Below are 16550 nucleotides of genomic sequence, written 5' to 3'. Positions count from 1 at the left end.
GTAAATGAATTTCCCCTCCTGCATTTCCTGTGCAATAGCTGAACGCTGGAGAACTCATGATGAGCATGTCTTATTTTAATGTTATAGTGCCACTTGAGGACAGCATGGTCATTCAGAATACTTGCAGTTCTGCTTTCCAACACGTTACTACTGTTATCCCATGGATGCCCATTAACATACAGTCCACATTTAGCTCATTGCACTACAGTATAATAATTATTTCTCTTCTCAAAGCTTTTGGTGGCAGAAGTGATTATTTGGAAGTAGAAAGCCAGCCCCCAAGAACTTTAGGAGTTCCATTACGTTGCATTCTGTTCAACAGTTGGTGGGGTTTAAGCAATCTGTAGGCATTAGGCATTTCAGAGCAAAAAGCCATTAGCTTCAAATATCCCTTTCACCCTCTCCCTACACTTACCCTATTAGGTTGGGTGGGGCAGGTTATCTTGCCAGAACTCTAAACTGATTCTGTGCAGAAAATTATATCAGACTGAAGACTGTTACTCAGTGGTCTATCTTTGCAATTTTATCAGATCGTTAACATACATTTCTATGTGTATGCTTGAAAGCTGTTGTATTTAAAAAAGAATGTTAAACTGATTTTCTGGATTATTCTATTGCTTTTAATATCAATTATTAGGTAAGATGTCTTCAGTAAATTGGAAGATTAGTAATAAATCCAAAAACACTCAGTATCTTTAGTTCAAGTTCATTGGCACTAAGCACATTCTTGGACAGCTAAAAAATAAAAATCAGCAAGATTTAATTATGGATTTCTTTAGTTCAAAGAAAGAAGTTCCAGATGATAAGGAATGTCCTTAGTTGAATACTGTTAGTCTAAAAATTAATGACACAGGGAGAAGACATCTTCCTAGAGTAGAGGACAATATCAATACTTCCTAATTACATATATTTTCTTCCATTCATTCTTGGACCCTGCATGGATAAGCCCCTGCAGTTTTCCTAGCAAAGATTTTTGGAGGTGCTTTGCCATTACCTCCTTCTCAGGATTGAGAGAAACTGACTAGCCCAAGATCACTCAATGGGTTTTGCCCTTAAGATGGAACTAGAACTCATGGTCTTTTGGTTTCTAAGCTGATGCCTTAAAACACTGCACCAAATTGGCTTCCTTAGAGTATTGCACACTTTCCACTTTTTTGTACTTTGGAAAAGAAAAACGATCAGTGCAAAATCACTCATGCTGCTTGTTGACCACCTACCTACCATCAGTATATGGGCCATAATGGTTTTTACTGCTTAACATAATATATCATTAGTGTTGTTGACTCTCAAATAACATGGAAGTGGTTGGAGTGAGACAGCAGAATCACAGGCAGGTCTAGGGACAGTTTACAAGCTAATATTACTTTTGATTATCATAACCCAACTTTCTAGATAGGCTGCATGCAGATGGACAACATGGTTTAACATGTCAAGAACCAAGAACAGCAAAATAGGCATATTTACTGCATCTTACTGCAACATGTAGTTAACATAAAGCTGGACGTGGCCGTGTAGTAAAGAAAGCTGGCCCTACAAGATTCTTTTGCCCCTGACTACCGGTAATTAATACAGTATCTCAACAGAGTGTGTTGCTACCGGTTCGCCCCAGTTCGGGCGAATTGGGTCGCCAAACTGTTAGGGACGACTGGCTGGCCACATCCCTGAATTGGTTCCCCGATTGCTGCTGCTGTTTCTGGTTTTTAATCATTTTTTCATGTTCTGCGCATGCACCGAACAATTTACATTCAACTGCGCACATGTGCACAGCATGCATCTGGTGCGTGCATGAAGCAAACTGGCAGCAACACCAGCAGCAGTCCACCCCTGTATCTCACATGTCATAGAAATGAAATGAACTGAAGACAGGGGTGCCTTATATTTTTAGACAATAATATACTGGAACAGTGAGCAGCCTCTTCCAGTATTAAAACAACCACATCCTTATAATCTGACAGTTATACTTGCCAAGATTCTTTTTGTATTAGTAGAGGAGGGTTTAATTTTCCCCAATTTGAATCAAATAGCAATAAAGAGAATACTAATATTTCTATGTTATTCCAGAATCAAACGGAACTGCATCAGTTTGGGGGAGATTCCTCATTAAGCTTCATGGAGATGGGGCAGACTGATCTTTTGTTAAAGGTAATGATCTTGAAAAGAGCAATCTGCCTTCAAAGTTGCAGTTTCAGTGCTTATAATAAATCAGATGCAACAACAACCTTGAACCTTTCCCAGGTAAACTCACTTTCTATTTGCACTATTCACAGGACCAAAATTAGATTTCATAAGATGTTTTCATCCCCATCCCGAACAAAAAAAGTTGGAAGCAGATGATATCTTCAATCTTTTCCACTTTTGGATTCAATGCCAGTCCTTAGCCTGTTCCAGGTGGCATTTTGCAAAATATGCTGGAATCCAAAGGTGTTCTGGGATTGGAAGAAATGGCATTAATGATGACATTTGCACTAAAAAGTTTCCAATTTTTGTGGAACATGGTACATTGTGCTGAATACAAAGCCTGCCAATTATTTCCAGGGTTCAGTTTCCTCACAGAGTAGCAAATTAGGAAAACTAACAGCAGAGAGGGGGGAAACAGAATATAAGAAGAGTAAGAAGACAGTACATGGGCTAATTTTGGAAGTTAGCAAATCTCTGTTTTCAAGGATTTATTACTGCCATTATTTCTGCCTTTGGATTCACCAGCTGGAGGCTGATACAGAAGTCAGACATTGAGATTTAGAAACATATGGGACTAAAAGCTCAACTATTGGACCAGACTGCAATGCAGTGTCTTTTGATAAAGAAACAATACTTTGATCAAATGGCAATTTAAGGTGGGGAGGGCCTTTTGTAGCTAATGTCATTATACAGGTATTAGGAGTAGTTACTGATCTATAGCCAGTTACTCAGGATCTGTTAAGTAGATCTAGATCTACTTTTTGCTCACCTATGGATGAATTGTTATAGTACTATTCTACTACAGGAAGAAAAAACAGTCTATGTCTATTCAGTTTATAAGTGCAAGTGACTCTGTTACCTCTGTTTATCTACTGTGGTTGAAATTGCTATTTTTATTGTCAGAAGTATTAGCTTAACTTTGTGACATAAAATAAGATGAAAAGTCCTTTTTAAGTCCTTTGATTAAAATACAAATTGCTCTTCTGCATAAATAGCACACCCCATTAAGCAACAGCATAAAACAAGATCACTTAAATTCCAGCAGCTAATGGCACTTATTTTCAACATAAATTAGTTAGGGCAAAACACACAACTCTTAGTGAATTTGGTTTTGAATGTTTCAGTTTTAAATTGTGTTTCAGAAATAAGATTACAAATAACCACCTTTTGACTTACTTCTAAAGTTATCTAGGTTTAGCCTACATACTCCACATCAGGAGCATAAACAACATTAAAAGGTGTTTGTAGCATATTTTCACACATCATAATAAAAATGCCTGAGACTTTCTGAAAATTTTTAAGGTGAACTTAAATGTGGTACAATCAATTTGATTAAGGGGTATTTGGGAAAGCAGTTCATTCTTAGTACAATTTTACTCTTTTCTAGGAATGAAAGGATCTCCTTGAATTGGATTATTGGTTATTTATCCAACCATGTTAAAATGTAGTTAAATAAAGATCAGGCTGTGTCTGCGTATCCTTTACCATAATCATTGATATGTTCCTTGGGAACTTGGAAAACGGTCACTTGTAAAATAAAGAGTAACTCATGTTTTTGACAGGATAAAGTGATTTTCAAGGTATACCTTGTATGATAAACAATCACAATCCATTGGTATCTACCCTAAACTACCATACCCCTGCTGCCTTCCTACAACATTTCTATTTTCTTTCCATCTAACTGCAAATAATATCAATACATTAGACTCATTCATAGGTCAGAAAGTTCTTGGGAAAGCTTTTTTTTTAAAGTAAAGCTAATATAAAACCAATCACTGTGAAAGCCATTAAGGCATGAAGAGTATATAGTGGTACAAAGGGCCACATATATTGGTTGACCTTTAATTTCATCATGATTGTTGTCTTCATACTTCTTCTCTCACTCAGAAATTATCCATCAACGTCCTAAAGCTCAGAGTGGGACCCAGCAGGATTAAATAGCAATTTGCCAACCTCAATCAAACCAGTCTCTGTTCTCTTGTCTGGAAGACCCTGGAAGCACAGATCTCCAAGGGCCGATAATATCTTAATAAAAAGAGTCTTCAAATCAAGTCAAAGTTGGAAGCACCATTTCTTCCTGAAGCCATGCTTTCTTCATGTAGAAAATGCCTGGCATACATACATTTTTGTGACCCACCATAATGTTCAGATCTCTGAACTGAATACTTGAATAAGCTTGGGTTATTGAGAAGAAAGGAAAATAATGTCCATCAATGTCAGCTATAATCCTCTAACGGTATCCCTTTTCTTTCTTTTTTAAAAAAAACAAAAACAAAGGTGTGTGTTGGGGTGGGGGGGTGGGGAGGACTTCATTTCAATTATATGGTTCTAAGCCACCAAGCAAGGGCATATTCTTCTGGCACATGGATTGGAACAATACATTTTCAACTTCCATTTTCAATGAAATGAACAAATGTAATAGATAATGAAACTGCATCCAGGCAGACATATCTGTAACTATTGCTTTTCATGACCATCCCAGAATGGAATTAACTGGAGTTCGCATAATGTTCCGGATGCCTTTGTGGTTACATATGTGCACGTTTGTATATGGGTATTCATGTATGTACAACTGACCCAAACCTTACATATGTGCACATATGTATATGGATATCGTGTGTACCACAACTGATTTCTTCTTCCTGCTACTGCCTGTTCGTTTAGTAGAAGGATGTTTCGATAGTTTCCTGTTTTCTTTTTTTCAGGATTTCACCTCCTCGCCGTCTTGATCAGTGGAAAGCTCCACATCAGAGAGTCCAACCTCCATTGCCATAATCAATGAAATATCTGAATCACTACTTACTGCTGGTTCTTGCTCACCTGAAAGAAAGAAAGGAAGATTAGAGCCAGTCTTTCATCTTCACACTTCTACTTTGTTCTTGTCAGCTGGGTTTTAAATTTGGTCACCACATTACAAAAAAAAGATGTTGAGACTTTGAAAAAAAAGTGCAAAGAAGAGTAACTAAGATGATTAAAGGCCTGGAGATGGAAACGTATGAAGAACGGTTGCAGGATTTGGATTCAGCTAGTCTACAGAAAAGGAGAACTGGGGGGGGGGGGGGCATGATAGCAGTATTCCGGTATTTGAGATGCTGCCAGAAAGAGGAGGTGGCCAATTTATTTTCCAAAGCACCAGAGGGCAGGATGGAAACTAATCAAGCAGAAAAGCAACCTGGAATTAAGGAGAAACTTCCTAACAGTGAGGACAATTAACCAGTGGAACAGCTTGCCTTCAGAAAGTGTGGACACTTAGTCACTGAAGGTTTTTAAGAAGAGACTGGACAGTCACTTATCTGAAATGGTATAGTCCCGGGCAGGGGTGGGTTGCTCCCAGCATTACTGCCAGTTCAGTGCGTGCAAAATTGTGCTACGGACGCATGCGCATTTCAACAAAAATAGGTCTGCGCATGCGCAAAATGTTAAAAAAAGGAAAAAGGTTACATTTGTGCAATTACAATTGTTATGCACATGTACAGAACTGAAAATCAAGATGGAGGAGAACCGGTTCGGGGGCGTGGCAGGTCTGGGTCGCTGGCGGTTCCAGTGACCCAGGCCGCCAAACCAGTACCAGTTCAGCCGAACCGGTCTGAACCGATAGAAAACCACCTCTGGGCCAGGATCTTCTGCTTGAGCAAGGTCCCTTCCAGCTTTATTCTGATTAAATTAGGAAAACCTGTCAAAGCATAAGTCTACAATAGTTTTACAAGATCAGCTCTTGCATTTGAGTGGCATCATAGAATCTATGTTTCCAAAAGTATATAGATTCAGGACAAAACATTATTAGGATTACTTCCTGCATATTCAATTTCTCATCTGACAGCTACAATTTGGTGGCAAGAGGAGGTGACTGGAAATCTTGAGGGAACACACGTACTTCTGAATCTTTAGGTTGGGCGTTCCTGATTTCTCCAATTAATCAATGTCTCCTAGTATTGACAGAGATAGATTGGGACATAATCTGTAGTAAATTAATAAAGATGATTGATGTCTAATATTATCACAAAGTTAATGATAGAAAAGTTAAGAGGCTCTTCAATGCCTTTTCACATAAAAGCTCAGTTCCTCTGTGAAACTTTATCCCAATGTAATATTTTCTCCCACCCTAATTGATTTGATGTGATGTCTGAGAAGAAATATGCTGACATCTCCTTTCAATGGCTAATTAAACCACTTCGTTCCAAAACTCACAAAACATTTTCTCTTCCATCGTGGGAGAGAAAATAGGCATTTGTCGAATACCTATTAATCTTTGGGGAACAATTGTGCTTTGCAGAATATGCTTGAAAAGGATGGTTTAAGGCAGGGGTGTCGAACTCGCGGCCCACAGGCCAGATAGCCACGCCCACCTCCGGTTTAGCAAAGAGGAAAAAAGTAGCGATATCTCACGTGACAACAAGATGATGCTGCAAGTTTGACACCCTTGGTTTAGGGCATTTATGATGAATACTAACAACTGTAATTATGCCTAATGAACAACCAATGTAGATATTTCAGTACAAACTTCATATATTTCCTGTTTGTTGCACATCTTAGTTTACTTGCCATTATTTGCACCATTTCTAGACATTTTTCAAGGGCAACCTCACACAGGCTATTTTGCAATAATCAGGATGGAATGTTACCAGCAATGTAGCTTACATGAAGTTGGCTTTGAAAAATCTGGAAATTACAAGTGGTGAAAATAATGACAAGTAAATCAGTAGCTGTACAATTCATTGTTGTAAAATTAATGATTAAGCTTATAATTGGCTACTGCTGGAACCAGTAATTATATAATTAAAGTCTGTGCCACAGCCACCATTTGCAAATCCAATGACAGTACTTGCTCTTTCAGGGGGCTTGCTATCCCATCCAAACAGGCTACAACACAATCACCTTATGTCGTGGCTCAGAATTCAGACTCCGGCAAAGCTGCTCTAGTTGAACCTGTGGAATGTAAGCTTCAGAAACTACCTAGCCAGGAATCCATTGAAGCTGATCAAACACAGGTATCATCAGAACAGCTGGAGTAATGAGAAGATGGGGCGTGAACCCCAAGACTCTGAATAGAGTGGAATTAAGAACAAGAATAGTCAATGAGGCTCCTTGCCAAGCAAGGAAGTCTTGATTAAAGCTAACTTGGTCACACTTTTTATATAGATGGTTAGGGAGTAGCATTATGTTGACTCAGATTCTATATTCTATCTACATTAGAAATGGACATAAAATTAGTAGTATAAAATATGTTTCAAAACAAAAGAATTTCCTTTAATAGTTTCTTTTTTTAGAACTTCCATTGCAAAGATGTAATTTTTTACATCTAAAATTACCAACCGTCAATATTCAGCAACAGAATTTCATTTTAAAATCCACAAAACCTTCTCTTGGGAACAATTATATTCAGGACAAAACTAATTTACGCTCATAGCTCTTCATGCTATTTTCAAGAACTACAACTCCGTCTTCGTAATGCACACCCACACACTAACCAGTGTGTACCCATGTTGGATGATAGTTACTGAAACAGTGAAAAACAGAATGCCAGATGCATAATGTCAATATGTAAATGCAACAGTTCAGCAGAAGGTAATTATTTGAATTTTTATGCACATATCCTGAATATACAAGTGGGCCTTGAACAAAATGCCACAATATGGAATTTTCATACTCAGTGTTCTACCCACTTAGTTTCATTATTCATCTTTCCCTTCCCCTCCTCCAAATCAATATTATGTAATGGTTGTTTCCAGTTTCTATCCGTGCACAGCTCTTCTGTCTTTTATTCTAGTCACTCTGTTTCATGTTTCCTGATTTTTATTTTTTCCCTAATCATTCTACTCCATGTTACATTTATAAACGTTTCTCTTGTTTTCCAATATCACACCATACTATTTCTTCTTCAATTTGATTGTCAGTTCTCACCTTCTCTCAGGCTTATCAACATTCTATTCCACTGTGCTATTGTTATAACCAGTGTTTCTCAAACTTGGCGACTTTAAGTCCTGTGGACTTCAACTCCCAGAATTCCCCAGCCAGCTATGCTGGCTGGGGGATTCTGGGAGTTGAAGTCCACAGGACTTAAAGTCGCCAAGTTTGAGAAACACTGGTTATAACGTTTCCTCCTTTGATGTTTTTCTTTAGATATTTTTCCATCTTTTCTCTTCTTGGAGTCTCCCCTGAACATAGGATATTCTCTATTTCCCCCCCCCCTCCATTTCTGTATGCATGAGATTATTCTATTAATTTAGTACAATTTAATAGGAATTGTGGTGATTTTATGTACCTTAGAACAGAGGTTCCCAATCTCTCGTCCATGGACCAGCACTGGTCCATGGCATGCCAGAAACTGGGCCACAGAAACAAGTGAAGCCCCATCCATGGATGCAGGCCTCACGTGAAACCATGCCCCTTCCATCTGTGGCAAAACCTGTCTCCACGGAACCAATCCCTGGTGCCCAAAAGGTTGGGGCATCAAGAAAGTACATCAAGCTAATATATTTTGAAGGCCATAAAATTTCATCAAATACTATAAGGTCCTTAAACACAGAAACATGATATGCATAGAATACTGGAGGCAAAAGGATGAAAGTTTTGGGTTATCACTTTTCATTTCTATTCTGTATAAGATTTGGGTACATTTATAATAAAATCGATCTGATATAAGTAAATGTATAATGACATCTGATCTGATTTATGGTGCGATGCCACTACAGCTGACAGCTAGCAAAAGGAAATGGTAATGCAATGACATGTAAATTGGCAATAGCTTATATCATGGATGCACAACTGAACACCTTGGTATGAGCTGCATGCCAAACCAGCAAATGCAGCTATTGCTAACATTACACTATAGCTGAGCCAAATTTAACATTCTGTAACCTTGAGTATTTATATAGATCTCTCTGTGCAACAAAAAGCCTCCACATAAATGGTTTCAGAACAATGTTTCTAATGTGTATTTGAAAGGGCACCAAATCACCATTTAAATTATCCTTATATTCTGAAGTGTTATGAGCATTATTAGGAGAGAGAAAAATTATCTGCTTTTTAAAAAATCACTAAAAAAGAGGAGCGGTAATTTATTTGTTATTTATTTGTTATTTACCTGGGATATTGTTGGGACCAATGACACCATCCATTTCTCCTTTAGCTAATTTGGAGTCAGAAGCTATCCAGACCTTACCAATGGCTATCTACTCTATATTGCACTGTGAAACATAGCCAATTAAATCATTGAACATAAGCATACCGTCCTTTCTTGCAGAATGTTAAGTTTAAACAAGATGATTCTTTTCCGTTTAATGAACATCTTGCTTTGTGTAGTGCGACTGACAGTTTGTTAGTTACGAAATCAACATTTTTGTCCTAGGAAAGTCTAGTTCCCAGTGTATCTCCCATAGGAAGTACACCAGGGGGTGGGCTGCTGCCTGATTGGATCGGTTCGGGCAAATCGTTAGCTGTGATCACTGGCTAGGCCTGCCCACCCGCCTCTATGCTACTTTTTCCATTTATAGCTAACTTTCTGGCTCATTTCCCCCGCCTATGCTGCCCAGCTGAGTTATGTGCTGTTCCATCCCGCACCGGGCCTGTTGTACTCACTGGAGCTGCCTGATTTGAAGCTCCGTTTCATCCCCAAAGAGGTGCTTGTGAGCGAAGTGTGCGCATTTGTGCATGTGCACTGACAACCAGCGAACTGGTAGTAAAGGTAAGTGCAGCCCACCCCACAAAGTACACTTATAACTAAGCAATTATAGTATAGTCAGGGGCATTTCCTTCTGAGTAAGCATTCTTAGGAGTACATTATAAAGAGATGCAACAACACTACCATTTGTTAATGTCATTTTAATAAAAAAAAACACAGAGGAAAGATGTACGTATGCACCCATTTTTCTCCAATTCAGCATTCTCCAGATGTTAAGTCTAGAACTCCCATAGTGTTCAGCCAACATCTTATTATGAATTTTGGAAGTTATACCTCAACACATCTGGAGATAAGCAAGATGAGAAGATTGCAGAGAAATGATCCTAAAAATGCATTTTGGCCCATTATATACACATTTAAAAAAAAAAAACAATTGCAGAGTTTTCTTTTAAAGATGTATTTTTTTTGTGCCAAATAATTGAAGGCTGCATTTATTACTTCAGCTTTTCCTATAAAAGTCTAAAAATAGGCTTTCTTTAAAAATTTATTTTTCCAGATGGAAATGTTATTAATCGTATGAGCAGCTGGAAAGCAAGAATAAGAAATTCCAAAGTGGGATTTCAACTGGATTTTTTTTCCCTTTGAAAAGGAAAACCATCTCTGCAACCATTAGAAACCACTGAAAATATGTTTTAAAGACTTTTTAGTTTTATGTAAAGTGCCTTCAAAAGCAATATATTTGGACTTCCATTGGAGGGAACTAACTACCATCGAACAATCCTATTATTATAACTTTATAGATTGGAAGGACTGTCTGGAAGAACCTGAAACCCATAGCCTGTAGTTTGAAACTATATAACCTCTGATCTTACTGTGATGGAACCAAATTATGTCATGACAACATCAGCAGAAATTGAAAATGAATGCACCCTTGGGGTGATATTTTAGAAGGGCAATGACTTGTGTTGAACTCTAAGCACTGTAAATAGGCAACAAACTCCAGGAAGTTAAAAACTAAAATATTTGTGTCAACTCGCAAAGCATCCCTGGCCTGCTCTCGAGTTGCCATAGGAAACTGGGGATGGGAAACCAATGAAACTCCATGGCAGCAAAAGACAGATGCACATTCCAGACTTATCTCTCTCAAGGCTGTATCCCAGGGTTACTTACAGTTGCCGGAGGGAAGTGATCTCTACAACCCCCGAAATTGCCCCATTGGCAAATGTGATTGATGACACACCCTGGGAGGATGGGGGGAAACACGGTCATGATTGGGGCCATAAATTACGTGGGGTCAGAGCTGGCTTCACTTGGGAACATGCCGACATGAAGATCCTAATAAATAACTGGATTTCTTTTGAAGCTTGGCTCGAGGCTCATGATTTAATTAGGACGTCCGTCAGAACCTTGACAATTTACTGTAGCTAGAGTCCAGTATTTCTAATATGCAGTTTTGGAAAGAATAAACCTTAATTGCAAAAAACTAAAGTGTTGCACAACATAATCCTTCATAAAACAGTAGATCACATAATGGACTTAAAATCAGTCCTCCTGAGAAGCCAGCAAAGTCATCAGACTTTGCCTCTTTTGGATGCTCAACTAGCAGCCTCTGCATCATCCTGTCACATACAGGAAGTCAAGCCACAGCAAATTTAGCCTTCCTCACTCTTACAGCTATTTAAATTCTAGCTATTCATAGGAAGACTTAAGAGAAAGATATTTCAGCTGAATCAAAGTTGTACAGATTGCTGTTAAAAGTTCCAGATAGCTAATTTTTAACATTTGTTTTTAATTTTAAGCCTAAGGATCAACACAATCTCTTATTGATCTTTAAATTATTCTGGAAATGTTTATGACTGGATACTAGGTGCAGGTAGTTCTCCTTTAATGACCGTCTCAGACAATGATCATTCGTAGCTATGAAAAAGTACTAGCTCTTGATTAGGATATTAACTTCTTGATTTTTGGTCTGATGTTAATCTTGGTGTTGATTTATACTTATCTGGGTGTCGATGTCGATTGCTGGTGGAGAGATGTTTGGGTCTTTTTATTCCCTCTTTCGTTTGTTGATTGTCTTTTTTGCACTATGTTATTTTTGCCAATGTCTATTGATGGCCAATTTGTTAGAGTGCCAGGTTTCCAGGAATTCTCCAGCATTTTTGAACTTGGCTTGGTGTAGGATGGTCACAGTTTCCCAGTTGAAACTATGGTTAAGCCTGTCTATAGGTTGTGAGATTAAAGAGTTGTCATTATGTCTTCTGACTGCCAGTTGATGTTCATGGATGCATTCTGCTAGTCTTCTGCCTGTTTGTCCTACATGGGCTATTGCAATCTTTATATTGTATGTTGTGAATGGCTCCTGTTTTTTTCTTCTAGTTTTTTCTTCTACTTCTTTTGGTTTACTTAGGATGTTCTGGAGTGCTTTTGTTGGTTTGTGTGCTATGCTGATGCAATGTGGTTGTATTGGTGTTTCTGGGATGTTTTTGATATATGGCAGTGTTATTCTTTTTAAGGCTTGTATTGGTTGTGCTATATTAGGTTGACTGGTCAGGCACTTTTTGTTGAAATTTCCTTTTTCAGTGGTTCAGGCTTGGCATAGTGAGTGCCTGTCTAAATAGAGTTCTTACATCGGAGCCATACAATTATAATATTTGAATATGAAAGATAGGGACAATAGTAAATAATCCTTTTATCTACTATATTTACCTGAATTTCAATAAATTCAAATTTGTTTTTATGTTGCCTCCAACCACTTATTTTGACTCTTCCTGCTTTTTGACTTACAATGCTGGTGCTCTAATTAAACACCCACGATTTCCTCTAGTTTTACAACATTGCCTTAAATAAATAAGCAAACAAAGTTAAACTTGGTGAAGTTCTCTTGCTGCCAAAATGTGTCCTTCATCACTGACTTGAATCACAACCAAGAACCAACAGAAAAAGTTGGTGTTTGTTATTAATATTCCCTTTGCATTTCTATTTTCTCCAACATACGTTATATTGCAAGATCCTGGATTATCCTTGATCAGGGATGCAGAAGACCATCGGGTATTTATAAAAACATGTCACAATTCTTAAGCTTTACAAATTATTGCAGGCAGTTCCAAGTTTAACCAATATCACAACTCTAGTCACGATGTTAATTTTTTTTATATCTTAATATATCTTGCTGCCCTGATACTGTATATGAAAGTGAAATCTATTTCTAAAAATATTTCATAAGTGACAAAGAAGAATACAGACAAAATTTACTTTTAAAAGATATCTGGCAAGATAAAGCAGATAATCAAGAACAGTTATAAACTAATCTTGGTAAGGCCAGATCCTGCATTGAATAAACAGAATGATATGAGGCTAACTGGCATGTTGGGAACTGTAATGTTAAAGACTGTAATAAATAAAGGAGAATGGGAATCTTTGGACAACTGTTGTGGTTCCTGGAACTGCATTTTTAATAGTAAAACTTGGAAGCACAAATATTGCTCAAATTGAAGCCAGCTACTGTAGCCTGAAAGCTTCAGCTTAGTTGTTTTCCCTCACAGCATATAAAAGAGCGCATTTGTAGCAATAAGATTAGAAGAGGACTAGGGGTAGCAGCAAAGATTTGCAAACATAGACATCTGCAACTGGTTTCCAGATCTATCCAGAATAACGTAGACTAAATGTCAGAAAGCATAGGGCTTACATCTCAAACGTCGGACAAACCCGTTTTCCCTTCAAGAAGGTATAAACCTAGGTCACTAAACATGTATTTTTTTCAAATCAAGACGGACTTATATCAGATATTAGACCTATATCTCATACCATGCAGAAAATTTATTATTGAATTTTGTCTGTATGTGAAAATATTTTGAGGGGAAAGCAGTATTCGGTTCATAATATAGTAATTTATAACCTTTACATCCCCATGTCTTCCTGCAAAACGTTATTTTTCAATATAACAGCATGATCCCAGCCAATCAGCAATCATACGCTGAACATGTTGATCCTATGGTTCCATGCCACTAATGAAATTTGGTTTTGAATTAATATCAAGAGAGAGAAAAAGAATCGTACTATAAACCCCCTATGAAAATTCTAGTTCTGTTGATTGTTTTCCAAGTGGAATTCAGAGGATCAACTAATCGAAAATATTTCAGAATAGCCACTTTATGTACTTTTATGAATTGCATCTGTAACGTTTTATTCAAAGCAAAGAGATCAATGGGGACTTACTGCTTGTGGTATTGTTACTTTCCCCAGCCTGCAGAAGAGGATCTGCATCCTGAATAACTTGTAATACTCCAACTGTCCGGATAGGAGTATCCACTGCTATGGAGCTTTCATTCACAGTAATATCACTAGCTCCTGTAATCTGATTGGTTGGAAGACCTCCTATAGAAGCTTCAAAATCCGGAGGGATTTCATCCACACAATCTGCGTTAGGCTAAAAGAAATGAAAAAGAAGAGAATCATAGAACTGGGAAGAAAGTTTGTAAAAGATATTGTTCAGAAGCAATATCAATTGAAAAGGTTTCCCTCTATCCCCAAATCTTCCTTACAATTTGATATGTGCTTCCATCTTAATATATTCCAGTATCAGGAAACCTATTGCTATTTATTTTCATTTTGTTTTTTTAAAAAATAAAAGTTGATGGAGACTATATTAATTTGTATATTGAGCTGGAAATAAATGGTCATATCAGAAATTTGCTAGGATAGATTTTTGTGGGAAATTGCCTGGGATTAAAACACAATTTATCAATAAATAACATTTTCACAAGAATTGGAATCCAAACCATTTTATACTTACTATGGCCATTCTTTTTTTTTTTTTTTGATGGCCATCTCTTCTCAATAACACACTACATCTACTTCAAAGGATCGATTCAGTTAAAATATTAAGAGAGAAACACATGTAAAAGAGGCCCTTTAAATCAAGCAAATGCAATCTTTAACTTTTTAATACCAGTACAGAGTCTACAATAAAACAGTGTTTCTCACTTAAAAGGCATAAGTAACTAGTGTTTTTTCTGGAACAAAACTAACCAAGTCCAAACTGTTTGGGAATCAGGAAAAGTTATAGCTCAATACAGCTGAAGGGATTCTATATTTTTTTCTACAACTCCTTTTTCCTGAACTTTCGCTGCTTTAGAAAACTCAAGATTTAAGGAATTTGTTGTGTTTAAAAACAATGTATCAGTTGTTTTACCAACACCAATGCAAATGGTACCAGTTTTAAATAGTTTCTCTATTTAAGTTTGTAAGTACACAAAATGGCCATAGAATACTCGGGTCTTTTATGCTGCATTGTAATATATTACGTGCTTTTGCTTGTAAATTAGTATATGTGACTTGCTTTTCATTATAAAAAATATTTGCAGAAATACAGTTTTACTTACTGTATTACGTGGCATGCTTACCGGAATCCCTAGTGCTTTTAGTATGTTCATTTTACACATAGGACAGGTACGATGATCTAGGAGCCAGGGATCTACACAAGATTTGTGAAAGAGATGCCTATGAAATGGAGGAAAATTATATTTAGTTCAATGGTTTTTTTTTTTCCTACAGGTCAAAATTGTCAAACATTAAGTTGAAATAATTTGTTTGGCAATATAAAGAATCTTAAATAACAGTATATTTGTGTAGCAAACTTTTAAATCAATAGAAAAAGTTAAAAATGAAGTCAGAGTTGAAAAACAGAAGTATTTTGGAGTTGATTATGTAGCAGTATTAGAATAAAAAAGAACAAAAAAATGGATAGATAACTTTTCATTATTATAAATAATTATTATAGAAACTTTTAAAAAATATATACGGACATCACTTTTGGATGTATGTAAAAAACAGCATAAATAAATGAACAAATCCACCATCCATAACAACAATTCCAAACAGATATAGATAATAAAACATTTGTCCCAGTATGATAAAGAAACAGTTCGTTGTACTTTATTTGTGACACCAGTGGTAAATATTAAGACACATTTATGCTCATTCCAAATGTTACGACATTACAGAACAATAAATATACAAACCTATATATCTAATGAAGCTTGGAAAAATAGTTGATTATTTCTTAAAATCAATTACTTTATTAAAATAAATTTGTTGGGATAATGATAATAACTTACCGGCAAGGCAAGATCCTGACAACATCATTTGGTTTGTAACCCTCAATACACACTGCACAGTTGTCAAAATCAGACTCAGTTTCCTAAAAAAAAACCCAATAATAATACTCATTAATATTTTTAAATAACAAAAATGCAAATTGCCTGAAACTCAGAGAGATGCATCCTTGTTGATGTGGCCAATATCGATGTGCAAATGAATGGTGGCATGAGCCTTCTTTAGATTTATCCAGTCTTCTGACCAGTCTTTGCCTAGTACATTTTGTACTTACAAGTTAAAAAAAACTTCCAGTTTTATTTTTTTTTAATTACTATTTTGTCCTCAGCATCGTCTCTGAACAAAGTGGTCATTTTTAAAGAGAAAGCATTTTTTAAAATTACCTTATCCCCTTTCCTTATTGTTCTGACTTGGAGTTTGCCGATTGCTTTCTTTGCAGCATCTCCAAGACGACGCTGAAAAGAGGGGAAAAAAACCATAACCATTTTATACTTATGGGATGTACCTTCATACAGATTACTCCTTGAATTAATAATAGTTGAAATAAGAGGTAAAAGTAAGAACTTTTATAGGGAACAAACGCTGTACAACATAGCACAGATTAAAAGTATTGAATTATGAACAGAAATTTTGATTA

At 36.7% G+C, this 16550-nt stretch overlaps 1 protein-coding gene across 1 annotated transcript in view; it reads right to left on the bottom strand.

Annotated features, from left to right (window-relative positions):
* Nucleotides 1-2129: 2129 nt before the first annotated feature.
* RNF150 (ring finger protein 150) overlaps nucleotides 2130-16550 on the bottom strand; it is an 80408-nt gene continuing 65987 nt past the window's right edge. Inside the window, exons 3-7 of the mRNA XM_081959906.1 lie at nucleotides 16297-16368; nucleotides 15916-15998; nucleotides 15202-15298; nucleotides 14015-14225; nucleotides 2130-4998 (exon numbers count right to left, since the gene is read on the bottom strand). Of these exons, the coding sequence (XP_081816032.1) occupies nucleotides 4880-4998; nucleotides 14015-14225; nucleotides 15202-15298; nucleotides 15916-15998; nucleotides 16297-16368 (582 nt within the window). The 3' untranslated portion in view covers nucleotides 2130-4879. The remainder of the gene's footprint in view (nucleotides 4999-14014; nucleotides 14226-15201; nucleotides 15299-15915; nucleotides 15999-16296; nucleotides 16369-16550) is intronic.

The sequence above is a fragment of the Natrix helvetica genome, assembly GCF_964273705.1.
Source record: "Natrix helvetica genome assembly, chromosome: 7".
Lineage (NCBI taxonomy): Eukaryota > Metazoa > Chordata > Lepidosauria > Squamata > Natricidae > Natrix > Natrix helvetica.
This window is presented reverse-complemented; position numbering and strand designations above follow the sequence as displayed.